Below are 17,683 nucleotides of genomic sequence, written 5' to 3' on the forward strand. Positions count from 1 at the left end.
GTTAGTCTGCCTAAAGTCTGACCACTAAGATCAGTCTCTGAACCCTTACCAGTAACATATTCCTTAATATATTAACAAACAACCCTTACCTGTGCTTAGCTTCTTTTGCCAGTCTACCTTGGGGTAGAATCTTGTTTCTGGTACTCTCTCTGTGCACACCTGCCCTCCATGTAGACCAATGCCTCACCTCACCTGCTTGATATTCCCCCACTTGCAAACTAGACTGTTTGATGTCTTCATGGAATGACCACTTCCTGGACTTGGTAGTTATATAAATGTCACCACCAAACACAATATTTTTATGTACTTTGCCTTAGACTGCTTATCAAACAAATGAGATTAAGTAACTGGATTTAAATGTACAAAATAAAAAAGAGTAAATATCCAATTTTAATATATAAGAAACCATGAACATTTTGTGGGTAAAATTCAATATCAGTTCTCATTGAAATAAAAATCTTAAATAAAAGGTTAATAATGAGTAATTATAGATCTCCCACCTTACTACTTAATGATGACTTTGTTCATAGAGTTGAGAATGAATATGTATAGCTTAATAGTTTGAAATGTAATGAATAGAACTTCTTTCAGGGCCTGTGTGTTAATATTGCTTATGTGAATGCTCTTATGAAAATCTAATGTTAGTTGATCTTTAAGTTCTCCTGTTTCTGAGACTCCTCTTTGGTTATTTCTCAAGATCCCACAACACATCACATATTTAGAATCATCATTTTTCCAGACAGAGCACCACCTATGAACTCTCTTCTTTGTAGCTTCCTATAAATAGTAACATTAATTTCACTTCATTTTTTTTCTTGTACTTGTAGTCCCCAAATTTCTGTCACAATGAATACTTTGTTAGAGCAAATAGTTCCTACTAAGACTTAGTCTTATTTTTAAGATTACATGGGATATATGGGTGGGTCTTTTGAAAACTGAAAATCTAGTTGCAGAATGTAGCATAAAAACTACAGAAGTAGCTCCAGCAGCAAGGAGCTTAGGACCCAAAAAGCTCAGCCTGACAGTTTCTGGTAACTCCCACCTAACTTGCTTTCTGATACAACCTGTCACATTTCACTTTGTTGACTGATAGTTCTCATCTCAGTCTCTCAATTTGAACATCTTGTTTGAACTAAGTCAACATTATTCAGGCATTAACAACTTTCTGTTTGACAGTACTAACCTCAAGGGGTCAAAATTCCCATAAAGTAAAAGTATAATCAGAATCTCCACCTATTCCAGTGTGGGTTACAACCACACTGGAGAACAGCTTGTCAGTTCCTCAAAATGTTAATAGAATGTCCATATAACACTTGTGTTCCTGGGTATACAGCCAAGAGATGTGAAAGCCTGTTTCCACAAAAACTTGCACACAGATGTTTGTAGTGTCATGACTATATTCATAATAGCGAAGAGTAGAAACAACTCAGATGTCCATCAGCTGATGAAATGAATAAACAAAATGGGATACATCCATACGTTGCATATTATTCAGCAATAAAAAGAAAGAGGTAGTGATTCATGTTAAACAGGAACATGGAAAAGATCATGAGACCACATATTTAGTATTCTACTTACAAAATGTTCAAAGTAAGCAAACCCACAGACACACAGAGGCAGTTAGTGTTTGCCAGTCAGGGGATAAAGGAATGGACATGAGGTGTTTTTAGGCTGGTAAAAGTGTTTTGAGAGTGTGATCTTGCACAGCTTTTGGATCATTTAAAACTATTTGAATTATACATTTCAAAAGGGTGAAGTTTATGGTATGTCATTACAAATTTATCAACATTTTCTCTCTATACAAAGGTATTTTTAATGAAATTGTTAGAAGTTTTTCATAATTAATACTATAATTTCATAAAAAAGTTAAACACATCAAAAGTGATATCATCTTGTTATATATCAAGTAATTTATAATAGTTGTGTATGGCACTTCCACCAATCTGAATGTTAGATACTTTTAGCAAGAATAGAGTACCATATAGCAAACATTTAATACTAATGTTCTGTTTGTATTGTCCCAAAAGTCAAATGACCTGTAGAAAAGCATTTTTAAGTTGTCTTACCTTAAGAATATCAATTAGAAATACCATTTTATGTAGCAATGGAAGAACCATTGCTACAGACTGAAAATTGAATTTGAAAACCAACCTGGCACTCACTAGCAGCTTGTTCTTTTTAAACTGTTTGACATTTCTGAATCTCAACTTCCTCATTTTTAAAATACTTGCTAGAGCTGTTGTGAGGATTAAATGAGATCCCAGAGATGAAACAGATTATGCTCTTTGCTTCCTCCACCTGCACATACTGTTTCTGCCCCATCCTCTGTGTACCTTCTCCACCTCACACACACACAACACACGACTACACAAACCAAGTGTCGTCTCTTTTCTATATCTTTCCAGTGAACCTGGAATGTTATTTTGAATGGAAACACCATACCTTATCAATTTTTTATTCGTAATTATCTGCCTGCCTTCAAAAAACTTTAAGAGGGAAAAGAAATTTCCACATATAATCGCCACATATAAATATTTCAGTTTATTGTGTGTGTGTGTGTTTTTTTTTTTAGTTTATTGTGTTTTAAACAATAAAGCAACCACATATCTCTGTGTGGGTGTATAATGCCCATTTCCTTGTACAGTGCCTCAAAAATACCTGAGTAAATGAATTTCAGCATCATATTCAGCATTATTCTAGGTTTATAATACTTTCCTGAAAAGATACAATATATCTTAGTTTTGCTTTCTGCTAAAACATAATCAACTGAAATATTTTCAAAGTTATATGTGATGATTTATATGTTCAGGGAAAATGTTATTACTACTTATACATTCGGAATGAACAGAATGTTCTTTATCTGTGTTATAATAGTGCCATATTTATCTTCACAGTTTGTACATTGTTTCCTGGTAATGTCCACATAGATATGTTTGCTAACAGAATTTTATTTTATGAGAGTTTGTAGTTGAATGTACATATTTCATGCCTTTTTCTCCACCTATTTTATTTAGAATTAGAATGAAATAGAAATCTTAAAGACAAGCCTATAAATTTAAGAAAACTTCAGAAAATTATAGAAAATATGTCACTTTAGCAATGTAACTGAAACTTGAAAAAATATAGTTGGAGCCGTATTTAATGACATGACAAAGTGAGTAACATGAGTTACTAAACTGAATGTATATATGAAATTTTAAAGCTGTTAGAAGTAAATACAGATAAAGCTTCAATGTCTTATAAAATGATACACAATAATTATTTTTGAATGCTAAGTGTAGAATGAGGAATTTAATTGGTATGTTATGCTCCTTGAACTAACATTTTCATATATATGCCTACCTAAATTATTTATAGAAGTTTTGATAAACACATATCAATTATTAACTATATGATATAAGGTTCTGGAAAGAGATGTTAGCTTTATGTTTATATAAATCATGTAGATTACTTACTTAGAAGCTCCTATCTATTTCTTTCAGGTACAGAGAACTACAACTGAGTACAGAAAGCAAAGTAGCAGAATTTCTCCATCAAAGTAAATTGAAGGCTTTTGAAAGTGAGCGTGTTCAACTTCTTCAGGAGGAAACTGCAAGGAATCTCACACAATGTCAGCTGGAATGTGAAAAGTATCAGAAGAAGTTGGAGGTACTGATAGTTTTCTTTCAATGTTAGCATCTCATGTAAACTCATGTTAGCATCTCTTGTAAGGTCCTTAAGTGCAGAGTTTATGTAAAGTTTTATTTGTCCTGGAGCACCTCACATTGTCCTCACAAAAAGACAAAAAAAATGTATGGATTTCAGAAAAATGCATACTACAAAGGACCAAGTTGTTAGAAGATAGTACAATTACTTTAAATGCTTTTGCTAAGAAAAATGTAATCTATACATTAAAAACCAGTAGAACTTTACTGACATGTATAAGAAACTTAGTCTTCTAGGAAAGGGAATCTTCAATATTAAATATTTTCTAGTTTTCATCAAGTAACATATCCTTTATAATAAGATTCTAACAGCTTGCTATTTTTTAATTCTGTAGTATAACTGGAAGGGAAAAGTAAAGAGCAGCCAATATCTTTAAAGAAGATTTTTCAAAACAGTAAAGGAAATGTATATGGCCAGGCATAATGGCACATGCTGTAATCCCAGCACTCAAGAGGCTGAGGCAGGCAGATCACCAGGAGTTTGGTGCTTGTCTGGGCTACATAGTGAATTTAAGACCATCCTGAATTACAGAGTGAGACCCTGTCTCAAAAAAGGGGAAAAAAATGTATTCTAACACAAGAATAATTAAAACACAAAAGAGTCCATAAATGACATAAGATTTAAAACTCTAAAACATATTTACCTAAACTTTAAGTTATTTATAAATTTAAGTAAAGATCAGATCAATGAGAAAAATATGGATTGAACAATAAATGGTGCTCCAATAATCATTTGAGTATTTAAAAAATATAGTTGGAGCTATATTTAATGACATGACAAAGTGACAAACATGAGTTACTAAACTGAATGTATATATGAAATTACAAAGCTGTTAGAAGTAAATACAGATAAAGCTTATTTGGTATCAGTTTTGAAATTAATCTGTTATTGATTAAAGCAAAGAAATATGGGAGAAATAAAAACTATTTTTAAAAGTCTGAATAATACAAAGGCAAATTGAAAATGAAGAATAATATTTGTGTTATGTGTGATAAAGGGTTCATGTCTTTAACTTAAAAAGATCTCTTGCCCGTTGTGGTGCCACAGACCTATAAGCTCAGCTAATCGGAAGGCCAAGATAGGCGGGCATAGGAGAAAGGCAACTTGAAGGCCAACCTGGGCAATTTAGATAGTGTCTCAAAACAGAAAACTCACTGCTCCCCTAGTTAAATTCTTCCAATACCCACACACACACACAGATGTGCACATGCACACAGCCCACCCACACATGCACACCCTCCACACACGTGTATACATATCTCTTGCCAAGAGAATACATCTTCCTCTTCTAGACATCTACCTAGATAAAGAGGTAGAAATGTAACCTTCCATTTTTTTTTAACTTTCATTTGGGTCTGTGCATTGTTTTTAACATACCAGCAAGAGTGCCTCAAATAGGAAATCTCATGCAGTAAAAAAATGGAAGCTGGGCATGGTGGCACACACCTGTAATCCCAGCTCTCAGGAGGCTTGGGCAAGAGAATTGCCACAAATTTGAGGTCATCCTGTGCTACGTAGTGACTTCAAGGCCAGCCTAGACTGGATGGTGAGAAATTGTCTCAAAAAACACAAGAAAATGGAAAAGCTCTTCCAAACTTGGTGACACAGGCCTGTAATTCCCTGCTACTCAGTAGGCTGAAGCAAAAGTTTAAGCCCAGGGCTGGGGATTTTGCTCAGCAGTTCAAGCGCCTGCCTGCACGGTAAGCACGAGGTACAAAAAAAAGAGGTAGTTTAAGCCCAGTCTGAATAACTTAATGAGACCCTCGGAGGACTGGGGATGTAGTTTAGCACTACCTAAGTTCAATCTGCTTTACCAAAGAGAGGGAGGAAGGGGTAGTGGAATAATGTTCGTGGTGATCTGTGTTAAAAGCCCAAAAAATTTTTAAGAGAGTGTATTTCCAGGTCTTTGCCAGTATCTGACGTGCCATCAGTTGAGTTGAAGGGATTCAGTGGTTTCTAACTGGATACCTACTAGGTAAAATGCTTTTTACTACGTCTTATTACTTACACAACTTTAGTAAGAAATTGTTTCTATCTGCAAGAAACTAACAGTTTGAGCCAAACTTTGAATAGAATGTTGTATAATGGCAGTATTCTATATCTGTACTATCTATAGTCAGTAGCCACTGCCCACATATGATTATTTAGTACTGAAAATGTGGTTAGTACAGCTGATGAAATGTCTTCCTTTAATTAATCTTAATTAATTTAAACCTAAATTTAATTAGCCACAAATGGCAGGCTAATGGCAGATGACTCTTAAGCTATATTAGAGTGCATGCTAGACAGTTGACAAGATCCCGTATGTCTTCACTGTGGGGCAGCAATGAGTTTTTAAAATAGTTTTGTCATTAAAAAAATAGTCTTTTCTGTCTAGTAGGATTTCTTATATGGTTTTGAATAATGACTAGGCCTATGGTGTTCAAATTAGTGAACCTGAGACCTGAATCCCAGTTAGTCACTGCTTTCTGGAGAAGTTACTCATTTTGCCAACGAGAAATAACAGCAGCTGCCTCATACCTTATTATAGAGAGCCTCTTTGGCTCAGATGAAGCACCCATTTATTCTTAGCACCTATTAAAAGTTCTCAAAATACTATCTTTTCAAACTATAGAATTTTTGGTTTTGTACAGTAAGAAATACAAGGAAAATTAAAGTATTCCTTCCCAAAAGGTAACTATGAGTATTTGTAGATAAAAAGATAAATGAAAGGTTTTTTTCTACTTTTCAGATCTCATAAATGTGGCAGGTAAACACAAACATTTTATGCTTCTAATTTTCCTTTCTGAATATGAAAGTTTCCCATAGTTATAAAAATATGTAGCTATAGGTCACTAAACAGAAGCTAAGAGGCAAAGAAACTGAATTAGCCAGTTAAAAGCCTTTTCCAATTTAAAATTTGTCCAATATTAAAGCATTTTCTACAAATTATAATGTAAAGCAATTATAGGGTAACCTTTCATAGAATACAGCTTTTGTATAATCTAGAAATACATGTGCTGTTTATATCAATCACATATCTAAATACTTCTTTTTAACCATTTCCATGTAACTGTCCTCTCAAAACTACTTTGAGGCTGGAGATTTAACTCAGCAGCTCAAGCGTTTGCCTGGTAAGAATAAGGTCATGAGTTCAATCCCCAGTACCCCCCCCAAAAATAAGTACTTTGATTTGTACATTCTAAATGAGTGTGTTGATGGGTGTGATAGTGCAGTCACAAGGTAGAAGGATGCTGTGAGTTTGAGGCAGGCTCGGGCTACATAGTGAGTTCAAGGCCAGTTTGAACTACATAGTAAGGCTCTGTCTCAAAAACACACAAAAAAGAATGTATTAGTTTTTAGAAACAGTTTGGCAGCGTATTTGTAAGGATACACCTTAAATACTTAAATAAAAGCTTCATGCACAGATACTCATTACAATATTAGAACAAAGAACTGAAAACTAAAATCCCATGAAAAGAAAAAATTACCAGGAGGGAAGGTTGGTGGTAATCCAGCCGATATTTTATAACCACAGAGTAACATGTAAAATACACCGTTGTCATAATATTAGGTGATGGGCTGGGGATTTAGCTCAGTGGCGTAAGCACCTGCCTTGCAAGCAGGTGGTCGTGAGTTCGATCCCCGGTACCGGGGAAAAAAAAAATCCTATCCATAATATTAGGTGAAAACAGCCCCTTTCACAACCACATACACTAGATTTTTAAAAAATGTATGAGTGCCATAAATTTATAGTAGTTATAATTGATTAACAAATAGGCTATAGATGAAGTTTATATTTTATTTCTATTTTTTTTTCCTTACTGAAGTTAAATTACTTAAGGTCACACAACTAGTATCTCAGCTGCTGTGATTATAATTCACATCTGACCAACCTGTCCTGAGTTTCCATAGTTTTTAACCACCATAAAAGTCTAGTAATAAAGTACTTATTGCAAAAATCCCTGAAACATGATACTTCTGAAAAATACTCTGATTAGTAAAGTAAGTAAAATTACCAAGATAAAGAACCTCAGAAAATAAAGCCTTGACAAAAAGCCAAAAATGGCAGTGGATAAATGTGTATATGTAAGGCACATACGCAGAAGTTGTACATGGTGAGTACTTCTAAACCAAAACCATGTCAAGCATGTAAAACTATTTCCTATCCTTCTTCAGACATATGCTGCAGAGTAACAATGTGTAGCAGCCGATTCTTCAGTACATTTTCACTTAGACTTTCTCAAGTTAGCTCTAATTTGGAGTTTGTCTTTTGCAAGTTGTGGCTTAACTTTTCATAATTCCTAGCAAAATGCCTTTTCATATTGAATCACTGTGCTTAAGAATGTCTTAGGCCCCAGACGAAAGGGATAGATGAGAGAAGCTATTTATATTGAAAGACAGAAAAGCATTTCTCTTGTACTTCTGAAAACATTTTACAAAACAGTACTTTATAACACAAACAATACTTATGGGGCTGATGTTTTCCAAACCTTCCCTTTTTTACTGGTTGTTAACCAATCCTCCTAAAGGTTGTAACTTGCAGTTTGAAAACCACTGTCCTACAGGTCTGACCACTTAAGTCTGTGGATGCAGGTAACTAGTAATTATTATATTCCTTTGCTTGGAGGCCTTTTGTAGACAAAAACTTTTGTAAAAGTGCTATGACTTAAAATCTCTGGATGATAAAACCGAAACTCAGGGGAAAATTTCTTTACGTTTTTCTTCTTCTGTTAAACTAACCCTTGGAATGACAGGAACTATTCAGTCATCATTGTGTCTCCAGTGCCTAACACAGTGCTTCTCTTATGGTAGAGATTTGATAAACATTTAACAAAAGGGTACATGGTTCAATTAAGACTAATATAGTACCATTTCTAAAAAGTTCCTTTTTTAGATCTATGGATGGTTCTTGTTTATAATGGAGTTAGAAATCATTTCATGAGAGGTAAAAATAGTGGGATTTTCTGTGAGTTTCACTCCAAATTCTCATTGATTTGTAACTTGGGGATGACTATTTTAATTTGCTTAATTAATTGGCAAAGCCTGCACAAATACCAGCTTTATATGTTTGTCTTTTTAAAGCAATTATTGACCTATAATTTTATATTATTACTCAGTTAATAAACCTTTTAAAGGAAGACAATGTCTACTACAAGAACTTTATATTTGATAAATTCATGAAGTATGATTGACCTATTTTATGCCTCCATATTTAAATACCTATATTGGTTGTTCCGAAAGAATCTTTAATATAAATCTACCATAGGTTCAATAATCTAATTATTCTTATGCTTTCCAGAAACAATAATGAATTTATTCCTAGCAGACACTGAGACAAATCCATAGTAAAAGAGAATCTCCAAACCAGAAGTTCCTGAAATTCTCTCCTCCATGTTATGAAAAGACTTATTATATCTCCCAATTTAATACTTTTTAAAAATCTCTTCTTAAAATAATACTTTATATAATATACCATCTTTAGCATTTTCGCTGTTTACCTCTTTGAATATGCATTTGTGCAATTTCTCTTTTTTGTTTTAGTTGGGGAGAATGGAGTACAGATGAAAAGACTGTAAATAGTGATTTAAGACATACTGATTCATTTTCTGTCTTTCTCTACTAAGGATTAAACCTAGGGCCTTCGTGCTGAGCTACATCTCCATCCCCACCCACTTTTGTAAAAATTTAACTCAGAATCTCACTAAGTTGTCTGGGTTGGTCTTGAACTTGGTACCCTCTAGGCTTGGCCTCCCAGAGTGTGGGGTATATAAACATGTTCCATCACGTGTGGTTCTGTCTTGAAAGTAAGATTAATAAGTGTTATGAACCTGAGGATTCTTTTTATATTATACTACAATGTAATGAGCTCCATGAGAACCCAAGATTGTTCAGTGAGAAGAGTTTTCTTTTAATGAATAATAAGATTCTAGAAATCACATAGCTAGCCAGCATAAGTAAAGAAGAACTAATACTAAACCAGTGAATTACGTTTTTCTGATCCAGTGAGAGACACTAGAAATCATCCTAAAAATATTATTCCCGTGTTATTTCTTCTGCATTGTCCAAAGGAGTATATCCAGATGATAATGCTTTGCTTACCTTGGGGGTAAGTTTTGGTGAAAATTGAAGGAAATGACACAGGATGAGGTAACGAAAATTGAATTACGATTTTTGCCTGTGAAGAATTAAAATTTGGTCTTTTTATCTTCTATTTTTCCAACATCAGAGAAAGCACATAATCATAGATAATAAATAAGGTGTACATTATGTCATTACAGAAAATAAGTTCTCAGAAGATTTAGAGAATTCTGGGTAATTGAAGCAGGGGAGCACTCTTTCTATGAGCTGTTTCATACAAAGTTCTAGTAATTATATTTCTTAGGATAGAAATGTTGCATTTCAACATTTTCAATGTTCTACATACTCTGCTAAGCACGATAATTTTATCATCTCATTTATTCTTTCCAATAGTGTTCTGAGGAAGGTCTAGAAAAAGTAACTAATTGCCTAAGATCACAGCTAGTAAGCATCAAAGCTACATTGAAATTCAAATCTTTGCAATTCCAAATCATATTCCTAACTGTAATATTGTCACTTCTCAGAAAACAGTATTACTAAAAAAAATTTTTTTTAAAAAAAGGGAACAATATTAGTTATGCTGTGTTAGGAAACAGGTGTAGTAACACTTCAGAGTTGAGTCAATATTTGTAAGTAAACTTTCTGAATAATTGGAATTCAAACATTGCTTAGTCATGAGAAGCATCTTCTTTTTCAGCTAATTTATTATGATCATAGAGATTCATGCATTGAGTTACCACTGACGAATGTAGGAGTTTTTTCTGTTACACAAAAGGGCTCCTATTTCTCTGTCTTTGCATCTCGTTTTAATACGTTTTTAATCCTTTCTTTCTTTACAAAGATATTTTCTTGTATTACTCTAACTACAAGTTCACATTTGGCCTTTTGATTGGCTGCTCTAAATTTTTGACTTCAGAAAACCAAAAATGTTATTGAGACCATGGAAAGGGTAGATGCAGCAAACTCTGGTGAAAGACTGAAGGAATTATAATATTTGTGCTGTAAAGAGCTGTGGTCCTGGTTAAATGACCTTTAGATAAGTATGAAATTACATTTTTTTGAATTCTAACAAGCAAATACTAACTTTACTCCTTTAACCAGTTCAGACTTTTAAATTCATTTTTATTTACCTCATACAATAGTGATAAAGTGCTTCATGAAATTCAGTTTAAAACAACTGAATTATTTTATTTGTGTTTTGTTTTGGGGGTTTTTCTTTTTGGTACCAGAAATCGAACTCAGGACCTCCCACTTGCCAGGCAGGTGCTTATGCTGCTGAGCTAAATCCCTGACCAACAACTAAACTATTTACCTGAGAAATAAGTGTATATTGTTTCCTCATTAGTCATCTCAATTGAACTGCTTTCCCTTAATATTTAAATAATTTAAATTAGCCTAAATATATCTTAGTATGATCTTTTTGTCTTAACTAGGAACCTATTTGGTTCTTAATTCTATAATTTTTTTTTCACTATTAGGTTTTAACTAAAGAATTTTATGGTCTCCAAGCCTCTTCTGAAAAACGCATTACTGAACTTCAAGCACAGAACTCTGAACATCAAGCAAGACTAGACATTTATGAGAAACTGGAAAAAGAGCTTGATGAAATAATAGTGCAAACTGCAGAAAGTAAGTCTCCCCTTTCTTTCCTCTCTAGTCCACCATCCAGTGTCTTCCTAACAACAGAAGACACCTGGCATCCAAAGGACTTTGAACAATTGGTGACCATTTTTTAAGGAATATTCTGTATTTTAAATATTAGTTCATATTCATTTTGAACAGTTGTAATCAAGGAAAAAGTAGGCTAAATATGATAGATGTTGTCTAGTTCACTCATTCAGCAAGTGAATTAAGTTCCAATTTCTATCTTTTAGGAAGTGGGAATATAGAATTCACAGAAACAATTCTTACCTTATAAGCGTTCTTAGTCTAGTCTAGAAACACAACATATTAACAAGTAATTAGGGGCTGGGGATTTAGCTTAGAGGCATAAGCACCTGCCTTGTAAGCAGGCAGTTGTGAGTTCGATCCCTGGTACCGATAAAAACGAAAAAGACAGAAAAAAAAAAACCAAGTAATTAAAGCACTGGGTGCTGTAAACACGCGGTAATGCAGCTCTGAGGGGAAGTAGAGAAGAGATCATGTGAAGGCAAGGAAAGTCTAAGAAGAGAGATAGACGATACTTGATTGAGTTTTGAAATACAGAAATTCATTGGCTGTACTGTGCTTTATAATCTCTAGCCTTTAATTTCTAATTCTTTTTCCTCCTCTTATGCTATCTTCCTGTCTTAAAGGGGTATTTTTAAATTAATCTATTACTGGTAAGTGTGATATTTGCAGGAGTAGTACATTTTTTATTTTCAAAACTCAAGAATCAACTAGCTTTTTTTTGGCAGGGTTTCACTATGCAGATCATTTCAGGCTGGCCTTGAACTCACTTTGTAGCCCAGGCCTGTCTCAAACTCCCAAAAATCTTGCCTCAACCTTCTAAGTGCTGGGATTACAGGCATGCATCTTCACACCCAGCTACTCTGGCATTCTTATACAAGTGAGTTTAAACTGAATCTGAATCTAGATAAGGTTCTATTTAGGGACACATTTTCATTTTCTTATTTTCCATTTCCACCATCAGTGTCTGACAACTGGAATAAGTTCCAAACTTAAGTTCCATTTTTTCACTAGCCAAAATATATCTCTGAAATATAAATTTTATCATGATATACAGTACCTGCTTCTCTGAAATCTTTATTAAAACAGCATAAAGTCAGATTCCTTACTATGACTTTTATGATTAGACTCTTACCCTTTTAGTTTTCATGCTTTCCATTCCTTTACATGTCACACTATTTTTAAAGTTCCATGTTTCTTAACTCTAACTTACATGTCTCTTTGTTTAGACAACTTAGTAATAGTAGGAAACTTCTTCAGTCTAATGACAGGAGCTATAACCTATGACTAGTATTCTATTGAACACTTTCCCTATTAAAAAACAGAATGAAAATAAACCAATAAAAAATGCTAGGGAGGCTATGGGGGAAAAGGACCCTCTCCCACTGTTGGGGGGAGTGTAAATTGGTACAACCAATATGGAGATTCCTTAAAAGGCCAAAACTAGAGATGCAATTTGACCCAGGTATACTCTTTGTTGGGTGTGATCTCTGTGTGTATCAAAGGTATACCAATAAAATTAATTTCAAAAATAAGTAAAAAAGAATAAAACAAGGATTTCTATTTTCATGACATATTAAACACTATTTTGGGCCTGAGGATTTAGCTCAGCGGCATAACCCCCTACTTGTTAAGCACAAGTATGTGAATTTTGATCCCTGGTGCCAAAAAAAAGAAGAAGAAGAAGATAAACACTATATTTGATTCCCTAATCAATGAAATAAAGCATGAAAATGAGAAATCGAAGATACAAGGATGAAGATACAGCTCAATGGTAGAGCATTTGCTTGCAATATACAAGCCTTTAGATTTGATCCCCAGTACCACCCCAAAAAAAGATCAGAAAGGAAAAAGCTATTTCAAATACAAAACAAGCACTAAAGCTGTAAGTTAATTAGCAAAATAAAAAGTCATTGAACAACACTATGCTAGAAGCAATCAGAAACATAAATATATAAAGCAAGCCAGGCCTGGTGATGGGTGCCTATAGTCCAGCACCGTCGGAGGCAGAGGTATGAGGACCACAAGTTCAAGCCCTACTTGAGCAATTTAGAAAGAACATGTATCAAAAATACATGTATCAAAAATATTAAAAAGAGCAAGGACTGTGACTCAGTGTAAAGGTCAATTCCCACTACCACCAAAAGAAAAAAAATCCCACAAAATACTTAGGATTATGTTTGTGTCCATCCCCCCCCGGCCAAAAAAAAAAAAAAAAAACACAACATACTGCTAAGAATAAGGAAACTTCCTGTGCATCAATCCTCCAAACTAATTCTTGTCCTAAACATAATGGCAGCAGGTTCTTTTGTGTTTGATTTATATGCAAAGACAAAAGACATAGAATAGGCAAAGCAAACTTGAATAAAAGGACATTAAAAAACTTTTGTTTTTTGGTACTGGGTATTGAACTCACAACCTCGAGCTTGACAAGCAGACACTTATGCTACTGAGCTAAACCCCCAGCCCAAGATTGGAAAACTTACACTGCCTACTTTTCAGTGTGCTAGAGACTTAATGTAGCTTACGGTACTAGTGTCAACAAAGAATGAAACAGACCTACTCAGAAACATCCATTCATAATTGACTATTTGATTTTTAATAAAGGCAGCAAAGTAATCAACTGAAGAAATGAAAGTTTGTTCAATAAATAGTAATAAAAAACTGGACATGTTTATGGAAATGAACCTCAATACATCAATAATAATTTTAAATGAGACCTAAATATAGCTGCTAAATCTGTAAATCTTCAACAGAAAATAAAGGCATTTCTATAACAAAGATTTTAAAACAGAACCCTGGAAAATTGCCATAAAAGAAAAAGTGACATAGTGATCACAATCAAAAAAAAATTTTTTTTTATTTTGAAAGTATACAACAGAACAAGTCAAAATAAAGCCAACTAAGATCGTACAGTGAAATTGGTACAGAACTTCACAGCAAGTTAACGGGATAACAGTAATAGGTATCACAGTATATTTTGTTATCTTTATAATAGTGGTTCTTTCAATCATGTATATCAAAATGAGATGAAATATAGAACACTACAGAACTTACCAAAACAGAATAGAAATTGAATAGAGCAGTACCATTAATCAGAATAGAGTGAAACAATAATAAAAATATTTGCCTTCAAAGAAATGGTAGAAGGAAGTCCCCCTTATTTGCTATGGTCAAACTCCCAGGAGATGCCCAGATTTTTGGTTTCCATTTGCTAATGGGCGGGGGTCAGGGAAGTAGGATATTAGATTCTAGGCCATGTAGCAGTAGGTTCACTATTGCTAAGCAGGGAGGCAGAATGGTCATTTGTTTTCACAGCGTCCTAAGTTCCAACATGGCGTGGATCTCAGGAGACACTGCTGGTTCTTCCCCTGGAAGGGCTGCAGTCTGCCACCCTGCCTCTGCTTACCAGGGAGGGGAGGTGCTTGCTTGGCTTCCTAGAGTCCTAATTTCCAGCATGGCATGGATCTCAGGATACACTGCTGGTTCTCCCCCTGGAAGGGCTGCAGTCTGCCACCCTGCCTCTGCTTACCAGGGAGGGGAGGTGCTGGCTTGGCTTCTCGGTGTTCTAAGTTCCAACCTGGCGTGGATCTCAGGAGACACTGCTGGTTCTTCCCTTGGAAGGGCTGCAGTCTGCCACCCTGCCTCCACTCACCAGGGAGGGGAGGTGCTGGCTTGGCTTCCCAGAGTCCCAAGTTCCAAAAAATTTTTTTTCTTTTCACATCTATTTTAAAGAGAAAAATAAAACAAAAATTTTAAAACAATAGTAAAAATGGTATATGTATTCTGTATTGTGTATATATATTTATTGTTTCACAATCAAAATTTGAAAGTACTCTTCAAAAGACATGACTAAGAATGGAGTATTCACACCACAGACTTTTATATCTGACAAAGAAATGGTATCCAAAATACGAAAATACTAGTAGGAAATATTTGTAGAACAGACAAACAACTGGCATCTAGTTGTGATAAGACTGGATATTACTCTCCCGAAGATGTCTGTGTCCATCTCTGGAAACTATAAATATTTTAGCTGAGATAGTCAGATATTTTGCAGGTGTGATTATATTAAGGATCTTGGGATTATCTGGGTGAACTCAATATAATCACAAGGGTCTCTAAAAAAAAAAAAAGGTAGCTAGGTATGGTGGCACACCAGGAGGTTGAGGCAGGAAGTTTACCATGAGTTCGAGGTGAGCCTGGGCTACATAGACAGTTAAGACCATCCTGAATTCCAGTGTGTGAGGTCTTGTCTCAAGAAAAAGGGGGGAGGGAGGAGATGATGACTGGGCATGGTGGCATATACTTGTTATCCCAGCCCTCAGGAAACTGAGGCAAGAAGATTGCCAAAAGTTCAAGGTCAGCTTGGACTACATAGTGAGACCTTTTCTAAAAAAAAAATAAATAAAATCACACACACGCACTCACACACACACATACATATATACATACTGGAGATATTAACTCAATAATAAAGTACCTTTGGGTTAGATCCTAAATACCATCAAAAGAAAAAACTAGAAAGGAAAAGGTGATGTGGTAGTGAGCAAATGCAAAATTACTACCCAGTTGTTTTGAAGATTGAGGAAGAAACTAAGCTGAGATGTATGGCCATCGTCTGGAAAGCTGACAGAAGCAAGAAATGGATTCTCCCCTTGCGTTTCCCAATAGGACCAAGCCTGCCAACACTGTGACTGTAGCTCAGTGATGTGGCTTCTGACTTCTAGGACCGTGAGATAATAAACTTTATTATTTCAATTATACAAAGTCTGGAAATATCCCAGCAATAGAAAATTAATATACCAGTATGTATAATGGACTGAGCAGCTCAATAATAAAAAGAAATAACCCAGTTTAAAATGTGGGCAGTTTGAACACTTTAGAAAGGAAGATACGTGATTGGCCAATAAACACAACAAATACACAACACCATTACTTATGAGGGAAATTCAGATTTAAAACCCAGTGAGATAGCACCATTACACATCCACCACCACAATAGCTCAACTGAGAAAGACAGCTATATACAGTGCTAGTGAATGTGGGGAACAATTGGCAGACTTTATAAAACTAACAAAAGACCTATCCAGTTATCTAGCAGTTCCACAATAATTATTAACTGTAGTGAGAAGAAAATATGTGATAAAAACATTTCTAATGGGAAGACTCACAGGAGCTTCATTCATAATAGTTAGAACCTTGCCACCTAAAACCAGACATGGTGGAATGTACCTGTAATCCCAGGACTCTGGGAGGCTGAGGCAAGAGAATTGTAAACGTAAGCCCAGCCTGAGCAACGTAACTGAGGCCTTGTCTCAAAATAAATTAAAATAAGAAAAAAGGCTGGGCATTTAGCTCAGTGTGAAGCCCTCAATTCATATCCTAGCATCGCAAAAAAGAAATGAGAGAAATAGAGGAAAGAAAGAAGAAAAGAAAAAGAGAGAGACAAAAACAAAAGAAAAAGAAAAGAACCAAGACAGTAAAACAGTTAAGCCATCAAATATTCATACAGTAGCATAGTAAAAAGATTCAACTGAGAAATTCAACAGAATGGACTTACTTAGTCTAAGAAAGCTTTCAAAAAATGTACTATATATTTAAATTCATATAAAATTCAAGAAAAAGTAAAAATAACCTAATGTAAAATAATGTCCAAATACTGGTATCCTTAGTGAGTGGTTGTCACTAAGAAGTAACTGGGGAAACAGACACAAGGGAATTTTCTGACTTTTCAGATGTTCTGTGTATATCTATAGGATTTTTGTGTTACACATGTGTGTATATCAAAACTTTTATTCCAAAACTCATTATTTCTGCATTTTGTCAAATACAATTTAAGTTTTTAAATTGTGTATAAATACTGAACTGTTACTGATAAGTTGCGTGGAGAAGTGTTAAGTGGTGATGTGTACAGATATCACAACTTACTCTGAAAGTATACAAAGTAAACTTCCGGGAGAACATGGCGTACAAATAACAGCTGCCACGGAGGCTCTCTGAGATTACCAGTTTAGAATCCAGGAGCGGTGCCGTGTGAGGAGTCCTACGCGAGGGGAGATGTACCCTGCCAACCCAGGAACGAACTAAGCTGAGAGAAACCAACTGGAAATGCAGTCCTGATGCTATAACAGGAACAGATAAAATCTCAGTGCGGACGCTGGATCCTGCGCCATTGGAAGCCGTGATTTGAATTTCCTGCTGCTGCTACTGCGTCCCAATCCGCACAATAGGGAGAGAGACGTGCAAA

At 34.9% G+C, this 17,683-nt stretch overlaps 1 protein-coding gene across 7 annotated transcripts in view; it reads left to right on the plus strand.

Moving 5' to 3' along the window:
- Nucleotides 1–17,683, plus strand: part of Pibf1 (progesterone immunomodulatory binding factor 1) — a 239,631-nt gene that overhangs the window by 116,784 nt on the left and 105,164 nt on the right. For all 7 annotated transcript variants that reach the window (XR_010046846.1, XM_063246830.1, XM_063246831.1 and 4 more), the window contains 2 exons: nucleotides 3,483–3,648; nucleotides 11,244–11,394. Coding sequence is in view for 6 of the 7 variants with exons in the window: in XM_063246830.1 (XP_063102900.1) it covers nucleotides 3,483–3,648; nucleotides 11,244–11,394 (317 nt within the window). In the remaining variant the exon portion in view is untranslated. The remainder of the gene's footprint in view (nucleotides 1–3,482; nucleotides 3,649–11,243; nucleotides 11,395–17,683) is intronic.

Source organism: Cavia porcellus, unplaced genomic scaffold (genome assembly GCF_034190915.1).
Source record: "Cavia porcellus strain 051 isolate PalLab524CR breed Dunkin Hartley unplaced genomic scaffold, mCavPor4.1 scaffold_4, whole genome shotgun sequence".
NCBI lineage: Eukaryota > Metazoa > Chordata > Mammalia > Rodentia > Caviidae > Cavia > Cavia porcellus.